The 17,390-nt window shown below is 42.5% G+C and overlaps 2 protein-coding genes across 2 annotated transcripts; one reads left to right on the top strand and one right to left on the bottom strand.

Moving 5' to 3' along the window:
- Window positions 1–1,388: 1,388 nt before the first annotated feature.
- Window positions 1,389–11,127, bottom strand: exoc5 (exocyst complex component 5). Its single transcript, XM_058091129.1, has 18 exons — window positions 10,923–11,127; window positions 10,563–10,657; window positions 9,311–9,458; window positions 8,705–8,899; window positions 7,377–7,441; window positions 6,358–6,386; window positions 6,148–6,257; window positions 5,974–6,018; window positions 5,761–5,901; window positions 5,605–5,687; window positions 5,324–5,533; window positions 5,100–5,247; window positions 4,887–4,995; window positions 4,488–4,608; window positions 2,996–3,082; window positions 2,812–2,920; window positions 2,512–2,727; window positions 1,389–1,906 (listed from the first exon to the last, which is right to left on the bottom strand). The coding sequence occupies exons 1-18, from the start codon at window positions 10,947–10,949 to the stop codon at window positions 1,718–1,720; spliced, it is 2,127 nt and encodes a 708-aa protein (XP_057947112.1). The 5' UTR covers window positions 10,950–11,127; the 3' UTR covers window positions 1,389–1,717.
- A 20-nt stretch (window positions 11,128–11,147) lies between these two features.
- ap5m1 (adaptor related protein complex 5 subunit mu 1) lies at window positions 11,148–15,437 on the top strand. The gene is made up of 8 exons (XM_058091130.1): window positions 11,148–11,398; window positions 11,535–12,195; window positions 12,263–12,490; window positions 12,554–12,693; window positions 13,159–13,244; window positions 13,320–13,432; window positions 13,602–13,698; window positions 13,792–15,437. The coding sequence occupies exons 1-8, from the start codon at window positions 11,331–11,333 to the stop codon at window positions 13,866–13,868; spliced, it is 1,470 nt and encodes a 489-aa protein (XP_057947113.1). The 5' UTR covers window positions 11,148–11,330; the 3' UTR covers window positions 13,869–15,437.
- The last annotated feature ends 1,953 nt before the right edge of the window (window positions 15,438–17,390 follow it).

Here is a 17,390-nt window from a genome sequence, read left to right as displayed (position 1 = left end):
CATCTTTGAAACTGTATGCGAGAGCTGCTTCAACTGACAAGTAACAGAGGACAGTCTTATCCAGCTCTCCAGTGTTGACACTATTACTAATCCCCTCCACCTGCTCAAACACCCACCCCTGAAAAAAATACATCCCTCCCCCCTCTTCTATGGCGTCCCCGTGCTGGGCTTCCCTGGGGACAGGACGCGCCTCTGCCCTGCTTGGTCCACACACCGGTTATCATCCCTGGCCTGGCATCTTTCCCTCCTCCCCATCCTGCATCGCACACGCTAATCGCCCTCCAAAACCAAATAGTTCCCAAATGTTTGGAAGAGACCCTCTGTTTGCATCAGGGCCTAACAAAATAATTTTTACAAGCTATCCAGTTGTGATTAGGGCGGGCGAGAGTTGCATTTAGGTGGCATTGATAATATTAATATTAGCCTAATTAATTATATTGTTTGGACACGCTCAGCTCTGTGTACCTTCTACACAACGGCAACCAGCCGGAGCTGGAACAGAGCTCTCAGGCGTCTCTATCTCACCCCCGTCCATGACTACTGCACACAATTCATCAAGCCAGAGATATCTAATCCCCTCCGGCTGCGCTCACTTCCCCAAGTCGAAGAAAGAACTTTACTCTGGTGGCAAGAATTCCCATGAATACTTGATGACTTCTATAGAAATGGAGACTTGTTTCATCTCACTTTGAAAGTGACATTCACACATAATAAAGCGCCGGGCTGACTTTGGCTTCACAGCTCTCCCGCTTGAGGCTAGGGACGAGATAAAATGAATTTTTTTTTGTTTAATGAGTCACTGATTAAGGTAAACAGCAGTACATCGGGAGCAGCTTTGCGGAGTCAGCAGGTATCATCTGCCTTCTATTGTAGTGCAAAAAGACAGCAACATCCATTGAGCCCAGTCCTCCCTGGTGTGTTTCTTTAATCAGAGGAGGTCAACATTTAAATCTCCCCTGACCCAGAAACACTGCAGAACCAGGCGGGAACGTCTTTGAGCAAGTGTTGATCTGTGCAATTACAGTGACACATACTCAGTGACCCATCACAGCAGTCATCTGAGCACACAAAAAGACCACCCAAAATCTCTGGTGAAGTTCTCAGACCTGTTTAGAGTTGGGATCTCACTTCACTGCAGTGGCATCTTGACCTTTGCTTTGTGCTCATAGGTCAAAGGTCAGTGAGGTGGTCATGTGTCTCTTTTATCCAGACAGAGCTCTATCGCATGCTTTCTTGGGCTGGCTCAGTCCCGATTGGGTTTTTTTTTTGTGTGTGTGACTTTACAGTGCTCACTTTAAAGCAACTTTAGGGTTTATTCCGGTGCAAAAGAGCAGCCAGAGAATGTATAGATTTGGCACAATCAAAAATAATGTTTTTTTGTACATAAGCAGATAAATCAATGTCCCTTTACTGTCATATCCTTTGAATGGGTGATGAATTAGTATTTAAAAACAGTTGATATACATTTAAATATCTTGAAAAAAAATCAACATGGAGGAAAAAAAAAGCAGGTAAAATGCACATTATCCCACATTCAAGGAGAAGAAGCCATCATGTTTGTGATGTCATCCATTAGGAGAGTCTGCATATCGGGGCTGGACTATTGCATCCTCTAAAGCGGAGGAGTCTAAAATCTCCAAAGTGCATCAACTCATTGAAGCATGACAGCGGACCGCAGTACTGGACGGACGGCATTCGGTGGGTATCGGTCCGGTCATTAGCTAAAGTGACGGCCCAGTCGGGCTGAACGGTAGTCCACTCTAAGCTGGACGAAGGCGTGCAGAAGGTTGCGGTCCAGATTGGTGAGCTGTTCGCCTGAACACACCTGTTTCAGGTTGTCGGGGGCAACCACCAGGAGGTTACAGAGAGCGTGCAGAGTGTCAAAAAGCTGCAGCACCAGAGGCACCTGCGGAACAGACACATACAGGTAAGAACACTTCAAGAATCACTTAAAAAGAACCACAACACATGACAGAAATCTGGTTTAAAAATGTGGATTTTAGGTCAACTAAACATTCATTCATTTTCTACCGCTTTTTCCTCATGAGGGTCGCGGGGCGTGCTGGAGCCTATCCCAGCTGTCTTCGGGCGAGAGGCAGGGTACACCCTGGACTGGTCGCCAGCCAATCACAGGGCACATATAGACAAACAACCATTCACACTCACATTCATACCTATGGACAATTTGGAGTCGCTAATTAACCTAGCATGTTTTTGGAATGTGGGAGGAAACCGGAGTACCCGGAGAAAACCCACGCATGCACGGGGAGAACATGCAAACTCCACACAGAGATGGCCGAGGGTGGAATTGAACCCTGGTTTCCTAGCTGTGAGGTCTGCGCGCTAACCACTAGACCGCCGTGCCGCTTCAACTAAACATTGCAACTTAAAAAATAATCCTTAGTTCCGGACCGAGTAGAGAGTCAGTAGTTATTCTTTAAAAAGAATGAAAAAGCAGAGTGTTTGTACAAAAGGCCATGTTTTGCCCTGGACCTCTGCCCCCCCTCTCACCCTGAAGTCCTTGGCACATCGTCGGTATTCAGCCACGTCGCAGATGGCCAGCATGCCTCCCATGGAGCTGTAACTGTACTGCTGCAAGTGCTCGTGGATGAGGCGATGGAAGCGAACACCCAACTCCGTCAGCACCGTGTCCACATTCTTGCCGTCCATAGACTTTCGCACGTGCTCCACCTGCCGACTAACGAAGGCGCACACCTTGGCACAAGCCTGCAGGAAAGTACAGGAAAGCGGAGGACGTTGTTAAAAAAGCAAAAACGCAAAGTCATGTATTAGTTCTATTGCGTGTCTTACTGTAGTGTACTGGATCATGACGTTGTTCTCGTCCTCCGGCTTAAAGTCAGTCTTCTTCTGTTCCGTTGCCAAGATGTGCTTCATTTGTCCCACCATGCAGTTTAGCGTTCTGCAGCATTAGAACCACATCCATCGTGAACATACGTACAGCATTTCAAAGCCACCGGCGTCAGCACACACTGACCTGTCTATTCCCGTGTCCAGTTTCACCTCCATCTGCTCTATTACTTCTTTCTTCTTGTGCAAACACTCAGCCAACTTTGGAGATGAACTGCAATCATAGATTACAAAATGTCAACATTTTAGAGGTCATATTTACACCTTAATGTCCTTAGTAATTTAAGACGGCAATTATTTAAGAACCTTTTTATTATGCACACTTCATTGTGTATGCCTGTGCAATGTAATACAACCAACTACAAGCAATGTATCAACCACTCTGCCTTCATGAAGCTAACAGTGTTTAGTCACAGTTTGTCAAAATTAAAAACAACATGACAATATTAGTGCTGAACACAGATTTTCGTATTATGCTCATGTGAACAGGTAGTGCAGTTCAAACAAAAACGGTGACAGCATTGTTCTGTGCACGTTAGATGAGCAACTAAGTAATTTTGATGAGGAAGTGGAGCATTAAAAGTCTTTCATCTTTTTCAAGATCATTTGTATTTGTGGATGTACTGTTAGAAAGCCCACAATTTACATTTTTGCTTTTGCGAATAATTTGTCTTCTTCAGGTGTAGTAACCACTTTGTTCAATGATCCTTACACGTATGCCACAGTTGTGTGCCGTGTGTTTGAGACATATGTGTATGTCTTTCTCTGACACAGCACAGACGTGTATTTTCTATTCTTCCTTTCATCTTCACAAACGTTAATGCTGTGCGCAAATGCATAGAAGTGAGGTTGAATAATGCTAGCTCTGTCCTGCTGTGCATTTTTGCTTGGTGCATAATCTCTTGCTATATGTGCTCATATGTCCATTTGGCTCAGCAATTCAATTCAATTCCTTATTGATTTCTCTACATTAGGTGCCTTTGTTTTCATAATTATTTATAACTATTAACGTGTAACATTAGTTGCATGGAAGTTATTATTTCCATGCTGTTGCACACCAAAGCACAGCAAAAGACATCAAACCTCGGACTGTCCAGTCTCTACTTTCGGACCAAATTCGGGATCCAACACATACGGTTGTATGTTAAAAACAGACAACTCCTAGATGGGTTCGGCATCTAGCGGCACAACACGGGAAGTCCTCTAAAGCACTTGGGAATGTGACCAACCACACCAGAGTGGGCGTGCCTGGAGGCGGGATGTGGGTGGAATAAATTAAAAACCAAAACAGACCATTTTTGCGGGAATACAACTGGAATAGGTGCAGATTCTGTAAGATCTAGAAAGCTTTCTGTGCTGTTATCATGTATAGCTGCTCTATAGGAGTCCACAACTCAATACAAAGGGCCTAAAAATGGGCATAATAGGTCCCCTTTAAGTGTGCAGGAGTCGAGGTTAGTCGAGGGTACACAACTGTGAAAGGTTTGGGAACCATATTGAAAGGTAACGATGATATTTTGCCCCTCTTGTGCAGTGAGCCAAAAACCTTTCTTGATATAGCCATGCTGTGGCCAGTGAGTGTATATTAAATATTATAAACTCTTTAACCTTGAACCAACCTTATTAGAGGCATAAGCTGGTCGTTGAACTGCTTGTCAAACAAGTGAAATATAGAGTTTGCCTGTTGGACCACATCCAGGAAGTACAAATTGGCGTTCTTGGCATCTGCAGAGGGGATTGCTGTGTGAAGGCAAGAACGGGAGGGAGAGAGAGCGATAGAGAGAACATGATTAAACAATGCACTTAAAGAACTGTTCATTGCAGGCCAAATATAGTCTCATCACTAAAACTGCAGAGGTGAAAGTGAAACATACAGTATAAGAGCAATAAGACTAATAAAAAAATAGCATAGCAACTGATCCTTCAAAAGGCAGTTTTATCGGAGAACTTGTAACATTTAGCATACCAATAACACCTTCCTGTGTCCTGGTTCTCAAACGTGCAAAAAGGGACTATACCTGAGAGGCCGATCTCCAAAGCATAGTCAATGTGCTCCACACACAGATGCTCCACCAGCAGCAGGAAGATTGAGAAGGCATTCTTGGGCAGGTCAGCAGGATCTGAAAGCTGCATCATCACGAATGAAGACACAGCGCAATTAATGCATTGAAAAACAGCAGGAGCGTGTATGTAATTTTGCATATACACCTGCCCCCAAACGGTCTGCTCACCTTGTGACACCTCTCAAAGGCATGCCGTGTTTCCTGCAGTAGGTTGACCACCAACTCCGGTGACAAAAATGTCTCTCCATGGGTGTCAATACTAGGGCCCAGTGGTAGGTTGGTGCGTTGTCTGATCCTCTCCTTTAGCTCTTGAATACTATAGAAAAAATACTTTAAACATAAGTATGTAGTTGTTGGGCAATAAGTGAATAAACCATGCAATGCGGTCTGACCTGCCAGTGCCAAGTGGTCGTTTCTGGTGGTTCTTGGAGTCATAGTAGCGCTGCAGAATCATGGCGCCGCGAGTGTGAAGGTAGTCCTTCTCCATGTCGATGTAACTTTCCAGGTAGGAGGAGAAGATGCTCTTTATGAGCTTGGACAGGAAGGTGTGCTTGTCAGAGCCCAGATTGAACTCAGTGAGCTTGGGGGCCAACACAGTGGTTCTGGAGAATTTGGAGACGGAGTATACAGTACATGAGGGTGAAGAAATGAAATAAGAAGAGCAGCGACTTACCTAGTGTAAAGGTCATAGAGGTTCTTGAGGTATTGTTCCACATCAGAATGTCGTGTGCCATCCAGCTTTTCCCTGACGTGGGCCTGCACATACAAAGCCAGTCAGAATCCAGGACTGAAAGTCCAACTTTTAACAACCTGAAGACACGATTGGTACCTGTAATTTGTTTTCAAAGATATTCTGGATCAGTTTAGCCATGACGGTCTCCGGGCTGCTGAACACCTCACCGACTTGTTTGTTGACCCGCTGGCAGAGGACTGCTGTGTCCTCAAACACATCATTCCTCATGTAGGCACCCTAGGATAAATATGAAAGTTTAATATAAATATTTGTCCCAACTGATGAACAAGCCTAGGAAACATCACTTACTTCCTGACATTGTTTGATGTAGACATCCACACAGTGTGCATAGCCCTTTAGAAACATTGTGTTACAGTGTTACTTCATTTAGAAATTACTCTTAACCAACACATGGAAACCATTACTTATAAATGGTTACAGCAAAGATTAACTGACAAAAAACAAACCACATCCGGGAGTCACCTTGAAATGTAGGAGAACTGCTGCCACCTCCCGCATACGTCCAATCTCGCCCCTGCGCTGGGCAGCAGTAAACTCCTGGATTAACTGTCGCTCCAGGTCGTGGTACTTACCTGAAAACAACAATATTGTAAAAAATAAAATAAAATACTGTTCAGAAAATAACCTTTTAGTGGAGATTATTGTAGAGGGCGATGCATGTGGTCAACGTACTTGCAATTTTGGCTTTAACGTCTGCAAATCTGGAAACCACAAAATTAACCACAAAGATGATTAGTCACCATCAATTCCACAAGTCATGGCATATATAAAACATACACATCATTTATTGAGATCACGAGATGGATAAAAAAATAACAACAATGTTCATTTTTGACCGGAGTATAATAGCATTACTGCCTTGACCCAAACAGTATTCTGCTTCTAGAAAACAGTCACAGCAAGGGCTTTTCTTCCTGTCACTCACATAAACCAATTGAGTGTCAAAGGGTGAGCAAGTTGGCAGACAACAGATGAGGAGTTACGATGCTAATTTTAAGATTATCATGATTAAGCTGCGTCATCAAACTGTCGAGCAGAAAAGAAATATATATGTCATAGTTTTTTTTTTACATAGATCTGTCCATTTTTTTCTACATTTACTTACTACTAAGGTACTTATAAAACTGCACTTCTGGTTGGATGCTAACTGCATTTTGTTGCCCTGTACCAGTGACATGAGCAATAACAATAAAGTTGAATCTAATCTAATCTAATCTAATCTAAAGGGAAAAATGATTTCACTAATATTGAATAAATATTTAAATTTAGAAAAAATACTCTCTTTGTATTTATAATAATAATATCATAATAATGTATTTTAAATCTAAATACTGTAACCAAAAAGTTAGAAACAGCTCTGTCATGCCATCCACTTCTACACCACGGCAACATACAACAATTATAAAAATATTAAATTCACACCTCTCTAACAATGTCAATAAAAACTGAGCATTATCATCTAAGCATTGACATTTTTAATAAATACACGGGTACCTAATGAAGTGTCCCATTAATGTACATAATAGTATAAGAGTCCAGATCCCCATTAAAAAAAAATTAACTCCAGTTTAAATAAGTGAAATTCTTCAATCGGCTTAGACAGTGATGAACAGTTTACATGCTTAATACAGCACCTTCCCCTTGTTTGACAGTGCCCTTGTCTAAAGCTGCCTCCAGGATGCCTGACTCACCTGTCGAATGGCAGCTCCTGGGCAATGAGATGCAGCTTCTGAATGATATCAGCAGCCTCTTTAATCTGAAGGAGGAAGCAGAAGGGAGAGGAAGTCAGTGTGGGGGAGACACGAGAGAGTGAGAGAAAGAGAGAGAGAGAGCGAGCCCATCATGACCATGAGAGGTGGACATTTCAGAAATAAAGCAAGAAGGCCGCCGGCAGTGTGTCCACTTGGGGGATCATCATCTTAAAACAGCCCTCCTCCGCCTCTCGGTGTTGAACAGCGAGCTGATAACAGGCAGCGCTCACCTGGGCATCGGCACCAGCGGTCCTGACTTAGCAGCACATCCAGCTCTTTATTGCCATGCCTTTTCTCAATGGCCTGTAATCCTGCAGGATTCCAAATCGCCTTCAATAATCTGTCCGACCAGGGATATCTGTCTGAAAAAAAAAAAAACGGGGGGCCCCTGTCGAAACCACCCCCCCCTTCCCTCGCCCCGCCTGACATACACGCTGACTGTAAAAAGCCCCGGACACCGCGAAAGGCCCGCCGTCTGCAACTCCTCTGTTCCCGCAGATGCCTGCCTCAGCTAACATCATTACTCTGCTCCCGTGAGAAGGATCCAGCCTTTCTGCTCAGCGAAGGTTTTCTAAGTATCTGTCCCCCAGCTAAGATTAGCTAAATCCCATGTAAGTAATGTAGCCGTCTCCCTGCAGTCAGGGTTTAGCAGCACTTGTCTCCACGCTGGCGGGCCAGCCCTCCCTTTCAGGAGGATTAGCAAAGCCATTCCCCTCCAGCTATTCACTTGAAACTTTTTCTTTTTCCCCCCCTCATCTGGAGGTATGATCAGGAAATGGAATCTAGACTGATGTTTCTGCATCCATATCTGGAAAAAAAGCTATTGACTCTGGGATGGACCGTACACTCGCTGATCTACTCATGGCAGTCCTACCAAGAGGAGGGAATGTAAAACCACCACAAACTCTGCCGTGTAACTTTGAGTGCATTCGTGGTCTAAATGGCTGCGGTGGGTGCTTGCTGGTACCGCATCTTTGCTCCGATACGACACCTACTGTAAATGTAATTAGCGTTGACAAGAACCCACTGACATCCATGCTCGTCAATCAGCAAACAAACAGCAAACAGCACATGACAGTTTATTAATCCTAATTAGCTATGGGATGCAACTTGGGGGGCGGGGGGGTGAACTTGACAGGTTATTATGTGTGGTTTACTTCATAATGCTCTTCAGTCTCACCTCAGGCAATATCAAAGCAGGATTCCTCCTCAATGGTCTCTCACACACAAACATATAAACACACCGAGGGAGGGAGCATCATACCCACCTTGTCTGGGTTATTGAAGACATCGCTACGTAGCTCCCCATCCAAGAATTCATTGAAGTAGGTCATAAGACGCTGGGCCTCTACGGCTCGCTGTCGTGGAGTGTTCACTCCTTCCAGCTGGTCGCCAAGGTGACAAACTTTGGTTGCCACATAACTTATATGTTCATCCAGCTCCTGGAAATGCTGGAAAGCCACCTGACAAAAGAGGAGGAAGCAAAATTTGTGATGTGGTGAAATAAAAAGGAGCAATTCTCTGTACTATAATTAGAAATGTGACTTCCTGCTCCCAAATTCTGGATTCATGTGTCATGAAGGGGATGTATGTACCTTTGATGCTAGTTTTTGACCTACGCAGATAAACTGCTCAGGCTAATACACTCACAATTGTGGTTGTACTTCACCTCAAAACATGCAGACTCAGCCACCTGCAACAAGTGCTTGAAGGTGATGTCGTGTACAGTAAGTATCATTTCGTCAGTAGCTTCATTTTGCTCAGATATGACTCATGTAAACATGTAGGATTAACTAGCAAACACTGTGTGTAATGGTAGTCTAACATCTCCACAAGATACCTAACCTTACGTCCAAGTGGGTCGATAAACACACCTGGTTACTCCTCTGCAAGTCCTGCACTTTGTGTGCAAACTCCTTAGCCTCACGGTGACACTGATGTTCCAGTTTCTCAACCCGCCGCTGAATTTTCTCATCCAGCTGCTTCAGTTCCTCAATGTGGTTCTCAAACTCCTCCAACAACCTGTGAAACCATGGGAAAAAAAGTTATTGAGACACAGAACTTCAAACAGGAATGATCCACATTTAAAAAAAAAAAAAAAAAGCACAGCTATCCTGGAAAAGTAATTGAGTCTACACGGTTAAACTTGTCCCACTGACCTCACGGATATACAGCTGTTATTAGTTAGAGAATAATGTCAGATGCTTAATTCTTGGGTAGCCCGGCCTTAAGAAGCTCAAGCAGCTTCGTCGGCTGCATTTTCAAGTGCCATGAGGGCTGCAGAGCAAATGTTCTAAGTCAGCAGCATATTTCACAGAGCAGGAAACATCCCGAAATGATGAGTGTATAATCTTCTCACTAATTCCTTAAGCAATGGCTGCAGCTTAAAGACATCTCCCAGCATTTCCCAGTCAACACTCATTCCCGGGGTTGGTGACTCAAATGTGGTGGCCTCGGAATATACGTTGTCTCTGAGCTTCCAATGAGGTGGTAGCAACAGTTTAATGGAGGAAGTAAATAAGGTAAGAGGGATAACCACATGTACAATTTAAGTGTTGTGGCAATATGTGCTTACAGAAAATAACTTACTCACCAAATGTACTGTAAACAACACAATTTCATAGTGCAAATCAGTGCTTCCCAAAGTGGGGTACGTCAATTGCCAAAAGGGGTACGTGAATAAAAATTAAAAACAATTAGCGCCTAACAGGGGTACGTGAATAAAAATTTAAAACAATTAGCGCCTAACACTCAAAATTACGAGTGCGCCTGAATGTCTCAGCAGGTTGCCCCTTACTTTGTGTGCATCATATCATCAAATAAGCAAGTCAGAATGATTACTACTGTATTAAGAGTGTTTCATAATGAAAATTTCATTTATATTTGCGTTCCAATTAATCCCCACACGGCCCCAGCGGTGAAAACCTGTCACTGTGAGTGGAGATTCACCCGAAAATTAACTTTCTCGTTCAATGAATATGCAGACTTAATTTTTTGGCTACTGTCAATGGAGTTGAGAAGACCATTTTCAACCTTGTACACTAACGTATAATTCGGCATAATTCGCTTTCGTGACTAAAGAGATGCAGTTAATATTTTGTAATAAAAGAAATAACAAAACATTACCGTTTGGGGTCAAATGCCTCAGCTCCTCCTTTGGAGCCTCCTCCGGGTGTCCTCCATGCTAATCTTTCAATGTACTCATCTGCATCAAATGGCTCCTAATTTGCACAAATACAAATAATAGCGTCGATCATCTCACAGTAACCAGAAAAGATTTTCTTTACCAGCATACCAGCGATATTAAACTACTTCTAATGACATTGTTTTAAAATTAACAGTTCTGATCCAAGCCATCACATTGATTCGTAATTTCGTTAATACATACTGATACACAAAGTGCATGCAGGTTACTAAGAAGCTAAGGTGGTTAGCCACCTAGCTACTCAGAGCTAACACAACTCAGGACAGCAGCAATCATTTTACCTCGAACAGCTGAGGAGTCGTCGCCATGTTTAAGAATCAGCTGGCGCCGTGACGGAATACAACTTGGATGGAGTAAAGCAAGGTCGGCACTGCCGCCGACTTCCACATGGATTTGCTAATTTCCAACAATTTTGCCCTTTGTTGACAGCTAGCTGGTTTAGCAGCCCAGCTTCCTGAATGGTTAGAGAAGGGTGGAGACGGAGGCCAATACTCGCAAGTACGCATGCGTCTCTGTCAGGTGATTGGCGCTTGTTTGTCACATGACACAGCAACAGGAAATACAGCCGTGCTCAGTCGGTGATGTTTTTCAGTAATATATAAGTCCGGTGATTAAATGACGAAATAAGAGTTTTACTTTTTGGAAACTTGTTTGTGTTTTTGTAGCGTTCGTTCGGTCCAACTAGATAAATGAGTTTTCGTGCTTTGTGGATTATTTCTCAAGATAAAGGGGAAAATGCTTCAGTACGGTTTTCAAGGTTCGTACGTAGCTTTATTTACCTTTTTTATTTTAATTTATGAATCTATCTTTTATATTATTGCATATGATAGTAGGAGTGTACTAATAGTACATCGCATTAATTCTAGCTGCTTGTGTTCAATGTTCACCCACAGGAGGTTTGCGACAGTGGAGCACCGTGCAAAGATACTAGCAGGCTCCTCGTATGTAGCTGTGCCGGAGGACAGCACTGTGCTCAGGCTCCTGCTCACTGAGCTCGGCCTCTCAGACCCACATAAGCCATTCGTCCTTCTCAGAGATGATTGTCGTCGCTGCCCACGGACACCTGTTTATGAGCTGTGTGTGGACGGTCCTGGCCAGGGAACTCTCTGGCCAGTGTTGGTTATTACTAATGGACCTCTTATTCTAGCCTGCCTGGGTCTAGTGGATGTCCCAGCTGAGCCCAGACCACCTTTAACCAACCTGCTGTCTGTCTCACTGGGCATCACATTTCTGACTGGATTACAGAATTTTCTCCTGGACTCAGGGGGTAAGGTTGATAGTGAGGTGATCGCCTCTCGCCTGGCAGTGCTGCCCTCTGTGCTCCTGCATGTTTGCCCTTTTGGCATGCCACTAGATGTGCCCTCATTGGGGGTACTTTCTTCATCTTCTGTGCCTGCTCCTGCTGGGAACCAGAAACAGCCGGTTTGGAAGACGGGCTTCCACAAAGGACGTGCTGTTGTCAACATAGCGCTGACTGAAACTGTACGCTCAATGCAATACGGTGACCCGAGTAGACAGGACATGTGGGATGTGTACGGCACGGTGATATGCAAAGTAAGATCAAAACAACCTTTTATTCGCTGTCAGTCTCCTTCACTGTACTTTGTCTTACTTTCAACAGTGTGAAGTTGAGGGGGTGCTCCCAAATGTGACAGTGACCCTCACGCTACCACCTAATGGATCACCTCTACAGGACATCCTGGTGCATCCCTGCGTCACCTCACTGGATTCCAATATCTTAACAGCATGCAGTGTTGATAACGACGATGGCTCGGCTTTCTCAGGACCTTACAAGTTTCCTTTTTCTCCACCTTTGGAGCCATTTCGACTTTGTGGCTACACATCACAGGTTACAAACACACAGCTAATTTAAGCACATTTCTTTGGTAAATGAGTCCTAAATCTTCCACAGGTCCCTGTTCCCCCTATACTGGGGTCATATCAACTAAAAGAGGAGGAGAACCACCTTCTTGTGTCAGTAACCCTCAAACTACATGAAAGTGTAAAGAATAGTTTTGAGTATTGTGAAGCACGCCTGCCTTTTTTTAACAGGTAAACAATCTTATGCCATTTATATTTATTTATCATCACATCTTATTATTATTTACTCAGTGAAGGTCAAGGTCAGTGAATATCTTGCCTACCAGTGAGCAGGTATTTACGAAAAGAACAAATTGAACAAATATGCCTATATTTGTCACAATTAGTCAACTGTTCTTCCTTGACCTCCTGTGATGAAGAGTAGAAAGGCCATTGAAAGTTTCTTAAACAACAAGACAATGATGGGGTCTAATAATATGATGATAATGAACAATATTGTGTGTGCTTGTGTGATAAAATTGTCCCAGAGAATCACAATCCCAACCTCAAGAATATCACATTTATTGCAGAACTGTTCAGAACCTTGAAGCAATGTTGTACCCTAGATCAAGACTATACTGATTAATACCTCTTTATTTAAATCTAAATACAGTTTTCATCTACTGTATTCGCATTATGTCTGTTTTTCTTGTGCAGGCCACAGATGGGATCTGTGGACGTTAAAGTGGGCTATGGACAACTGGATGTTTCCAAGGAGAAGAACCTTCTTGTATGGGTCCTGGGTACGTGTTGGCAATCCAGAGAACACTTTTAAGGTTTGCTGTTAAAAAGTTTTTTTTTTCTTCATGAACATTTAGGGCAAAAGTTTCCTAAATCTCGTGAAGTCACAATGGAAGGCAGGATCAGCTTTTCAGGGCTGGCAGCAGGACCGACTGACCCTCTTTGTACAGACCTTACTGCCTATGTAAAAGTAAGTTACATCTACAGTTGTCATTCTGCAGTTATACATAGTATGTAGTAGTTTTTGTAAGGAATTTTGAAATCTAATCTGAAATATAATAAATTTCTATAATTTAATTATAATTACATAAAAATACATTGTTGTCGTGTGATGAATTATCCTGTTATTTTATTCCCAGTTGTATTTCAAAGTGCCTGACATGACGCTCTCGGGATGCTGTGTGGACCAGCACTCTGTGCAGGTCTATTCCTCTGCCAAACCAAAGATTACGACTTGTAAGTTTGTGCTCTTTTTTTTTTTGTGAAAACAATTGCTGAAAACTACACTTTTTGTAAACTAAAAGTATTTTTTCACTTGCTTTCATGCAGCTCGGGAATTCCAATCTAAAGACTATTTTATATGGAATTCTAATGGCACTGCTCCTGTATGCCAGATGTTGCTGTAGGATGGACTCATAGAGGATATAAGTATATGTGTTAAACTTTTACTATTTTATATAAATTGTAATTTCCTGCTCACAGTGCATACACAATTTATGTGACAATCAAACATCATTTGGAGCTTTTGAGGATTGAAAAGGACTGATGGGAAGTCGACGAGGATTGATTAACTAGAAGAAATATTTATTTGAGCTGAATTACTTCCTGCTCATGTCGGTCTTTCTTTATGAATCCCTCCCTCACATTTAGCCCACTGCAGACACAAGGGCCACCCCTTGCTCTGACAGCCCCACTTCAGTGACTCTCCATCAGCCGGATAATTAGCAGCTGGGGCCTTGTCATCAACTGTTGTGGGCCTGGAGGAGAGGGAGGGGGGGGCAGGCAAGGCCCTGAAAGGCTTGGCCGCCTCGGATACTGTCTTGGCTACAAAAGGCAACTCTTTAGAGCTGGCAGGAGTCCTTGCCCCTGCCCCCACTCCTTTTGACCCCATCCCCGCCCTGTCAACTAGCAAGTCGTTCAAACACAACCTCTCCAACCAGGCTGTGATTGAGCGCTGACCCTGTGGCCCTCCGAGACATTAAGGCAGGCGGTCACATTCAGCCGACGGGGCCTTGCTAATTGGTAAAAGAGTCAGAGGTCTGGTTGCCTCTCAAGTTTATGTAGGTGCGCTAACTCAATTAGAGTGTCTGGTAGTTATTACAGCATTATAGATACATTATTTCTTGATATAAATGTATTAGAAATCACTAGTGAGGTTTGTTTTCTGCCCTTGAACATCACAAGCGCCGACTTGCAATAACTGCGATGGATAACCAGCCGATGAAGAGTTAAATCAACACAGCATCCAGACTCCTCTGAGTGCCCCCATTGTCTGACTGTTGGCCTCTTGTGCCCCTTGCTGGTCCAAATGCTACATTCTCACGTGGATTTCCACTCACAAGACTGACCATGACCAATCCTCTGTCAATTGGAACCAATTGCTCACACGGCATCCTTCACCTTCTTTTTGAGTGTCCACGCCAAGTGGTGGGCACCGAGACCTCACCATCCCCCCACCCTTCACCGTGATTTGGCTTTAAGGCCCTAGTGTCTATGGCTAGCCAACTGGAAAAAGAGAAGGTTTTCTTTTAAGAACTGGGACACTGAAGCTCCTCAGTGTCCTCAATATGAGGCCAGACTGGCTCCTCAGGTCTGCAGTCACTGACATCAAGCTGGTCTATTTGCTTTGTTGGAGGAATAGCTTGTTTTAATGTGGTACCTGCTCCACTGCCTTCAGCGGTAGACATGACATTCTGTTTTTAAATTAGGACTGTCAAAAAAATATTCAATTTGCAACTATGATTCTTAACTTTATTTTATGAACAGAAATGTGACAGGACATGGGGGGTGGGGGTGTGCAATCAGTTTCTCACTCAGGGCCATGTAGGTTAGGATTTTTTTCTCCTATAATAATAAAAATATTAATTTTGATTTCAGTTGTGTTGTCATTGATTCAAATTAAAATGTTTGATCTGAAGTGTTGCGGTCAAAGGCACCATGTGAATTCACATAGTTTGAGTGTACTGTAAATGTATTTTCTGGGATTTCTGCGCACACTTAAAGGGAAACTGCACTTTTTAAAAATCCCATAATTTATTATATGTATATATATATTATTACATGCATTATAACACAAGAAAATTAGTTAATGAGCTAGCTTACAATGTTGTCACTGGGATACACCTATGAAGCCCTCTATAGAAACCCTCTAACAAGGTTGCATCATTTAATATACATGCCGTGATCATGCATTGACATGTACACTGATGATAACATGTAATAGTTGCTATCTTGCAGTATTTTGATTATTAAAAACTGCCAAAACGTCTTTCCTCTGCGCATTGATACTAACTAACACAACACCGCTGACTGCTCGCCTCAGGTCATACACAGACCTCTAAATTTCTCTCCAAAGACTCAACAAGACGCTCGTTTGCGTAAGAGGACTGGATCACACGTCTTGTGTGCCATCCAAATAAGCACGGACATGTTGGTGTTGTCTTGCTGTTGTTGACAGAACTAGCATGAGTATGTCAGTAAGTATCAATGCGCTGAGAAAAGTCCAGTCCCCCCTTTAAATGCAGCAAATTGTACTTCTACAGTTAGAGTTAGGAGTTACGTTAGTAAGTGCTAACAATATTAACTTATTGTTTCTCTTTGACTTTTTATGAAGGCGACATTCGCATGCATAATAAAAACGTTGTGATTTTCGGAGTGTCCATGAATGCATCTCGCGGATGTCGAGTGACAATCCGGAAGTGTTCCGATTCTTAGCACATGCAGACGTGTTTGTGAGTTGGAGGTACTATACATACAAGATATGCTGTTGGAATTGTACTACCCTTAATGTGTTCATGTAAGGAACAAAATGTAAAGGGCGTCAGACTCTTTGTGACTTTGTTGGGTACTATACAGTTCTTCACCTGCCATCATAACAGGCGGTTTGACGTGATGAGCATGCGTTAATTATGCTAAAACATAAATGAAATTAGTTCCAGGCACTTGCTATTTCTAACAGCCACAGTAAGTCAATTATTTACCTTTTTAAACCGTACACCGGAGCACACATTGTAATAAATGTCACTTAAATGTGTGGGGTCATCTATTTTAGCACACTAGGGACACCTAGTGGTAGATTGTAGATCGAACCTGTTGGCTCCTAACAAATGAGTCATGTCAGTTTCTACTACTACCATATAAAGTGTTGCCGATTTAATGACGATTTAAGATTTTGCTACCTGATTTAATCTTTTTCACCATTATTTAGTTGAACTATTGGGTGTTTTAATAACTTTATTAAATATTTTTTTTACCTCAACAACGTTGGACCAAATGTTAGGTTACGGTATAGGATCTCTTGTAGATGATTATTTATACCAGTTGACCCTTTTGATCTTAACAAAATTTTTGAATTAAAAGCAGTATATGGTCCATGGAGTTAATAGATTTTTTTGTTACTAATGAAGACAAAAACAAAAACCACTTTCATTCCATCCTGTGCTGTACCTTACTTTTATCTACAGAGGGCGCCCTAAACCCATCAATTACAAATAATCTCCTGAATGCTTTGACATTTATATAAATACATTTATTGATAAAACACCATTATTGTTGTGTCAAACCAGTAAAGAAATGAGTGCTTTTCGTTATTTTTTTTATGTCTCACCATCACAAATCCTTACAGAATGAAAAATGAATGACAAAGTATTCCAATTGTAAAAATATATAGTTAGTGGAAACTGTGCAAATATCAATTACTTATTAACTCAATTAGCTGTACTATACTTTCTTGGGCTCATTTTGTAGATTTTAACAACTTGTATCATTTTGCAATAATTATGGTACAGAAGTAGATTTCATCAAGCAGCTATGCATGAAATACCTCCTATGAACTCTTTTAGACAATACAGTCTATACTTCACAAACCTTTTTGTTCCGTGTACACTGGAAATAAACCCCACTGAGGCTGTAGAGCAGCCCACTTTCCA

This window comes from Doryrhamphus excisus, chromosome 13, assembly GCF_030265055.1.
Source record: "Doryrhamphus excisus isolate RoL2022-K1 chromosome 13, RoL_Dexc_1.0, whole genome shotgun sequence".
NCBI lineage: Eukaryota > Metazoa > Chordata > Actinopteri > Syngnathiformes > Syngnathidae > Doryrhamphus > Doryrhamphus excisus.
Note: the sequence above shows the minus strand (reverse complement) of the source record. Positions and strands in the feature narration are given on the sequence as shown.

What these genes read in the sequence shown, in the direction of transcription:
- exoc5 (XM_058091129.1), bottom strand. Translation starts at nt 10,949, where the DNA reads ATGGCGACGACTCCTCAGCTGTTCGAG. An exon ending in ACATCAAACAATGTCAGGAA is followed by an intron (nt 5,902 to 5,973) that starts GTAAGTGATGTT and finishes TATTTATCCTAG; the next exon opens with GGTGCCTACATGAGGAATGA. An exon ending in CTGGACACGGGAATAGACAG is followed by an intron (nt 2,921 to 2,995) that starts GTCAGTGTGTGC and finishes CTAATGCTGCAG; the next exon opens with AACGCTAAACTGCATGGTGG.
- ap5m1 (XM_058091130.1), top strand. Translation starts at nt 11,331, where the DNA reads ATGAGTTTTCGTGCTTTGTGGATTATTTCTCAAGATAAAGGGGAAAAT. An exon ending in GCTTCAGTACGGTTTTCAAG is followed by an intron (nt 11,399 to 11,534) that starts GTTCGTACGTAG and finishes GTTCACCCACAG; the next exon opens with GAGGTTTGCGACAGTGGAGC. An exon ending in ACGGCACGGTGATATGCAAA is followed by an intron (nt 12,196 to 12,262) that starts GTAAGATCAAAA and finishes TACTTTCAACAG; the next exon opens with TGTGAAGTTGAGGGGGTGCT.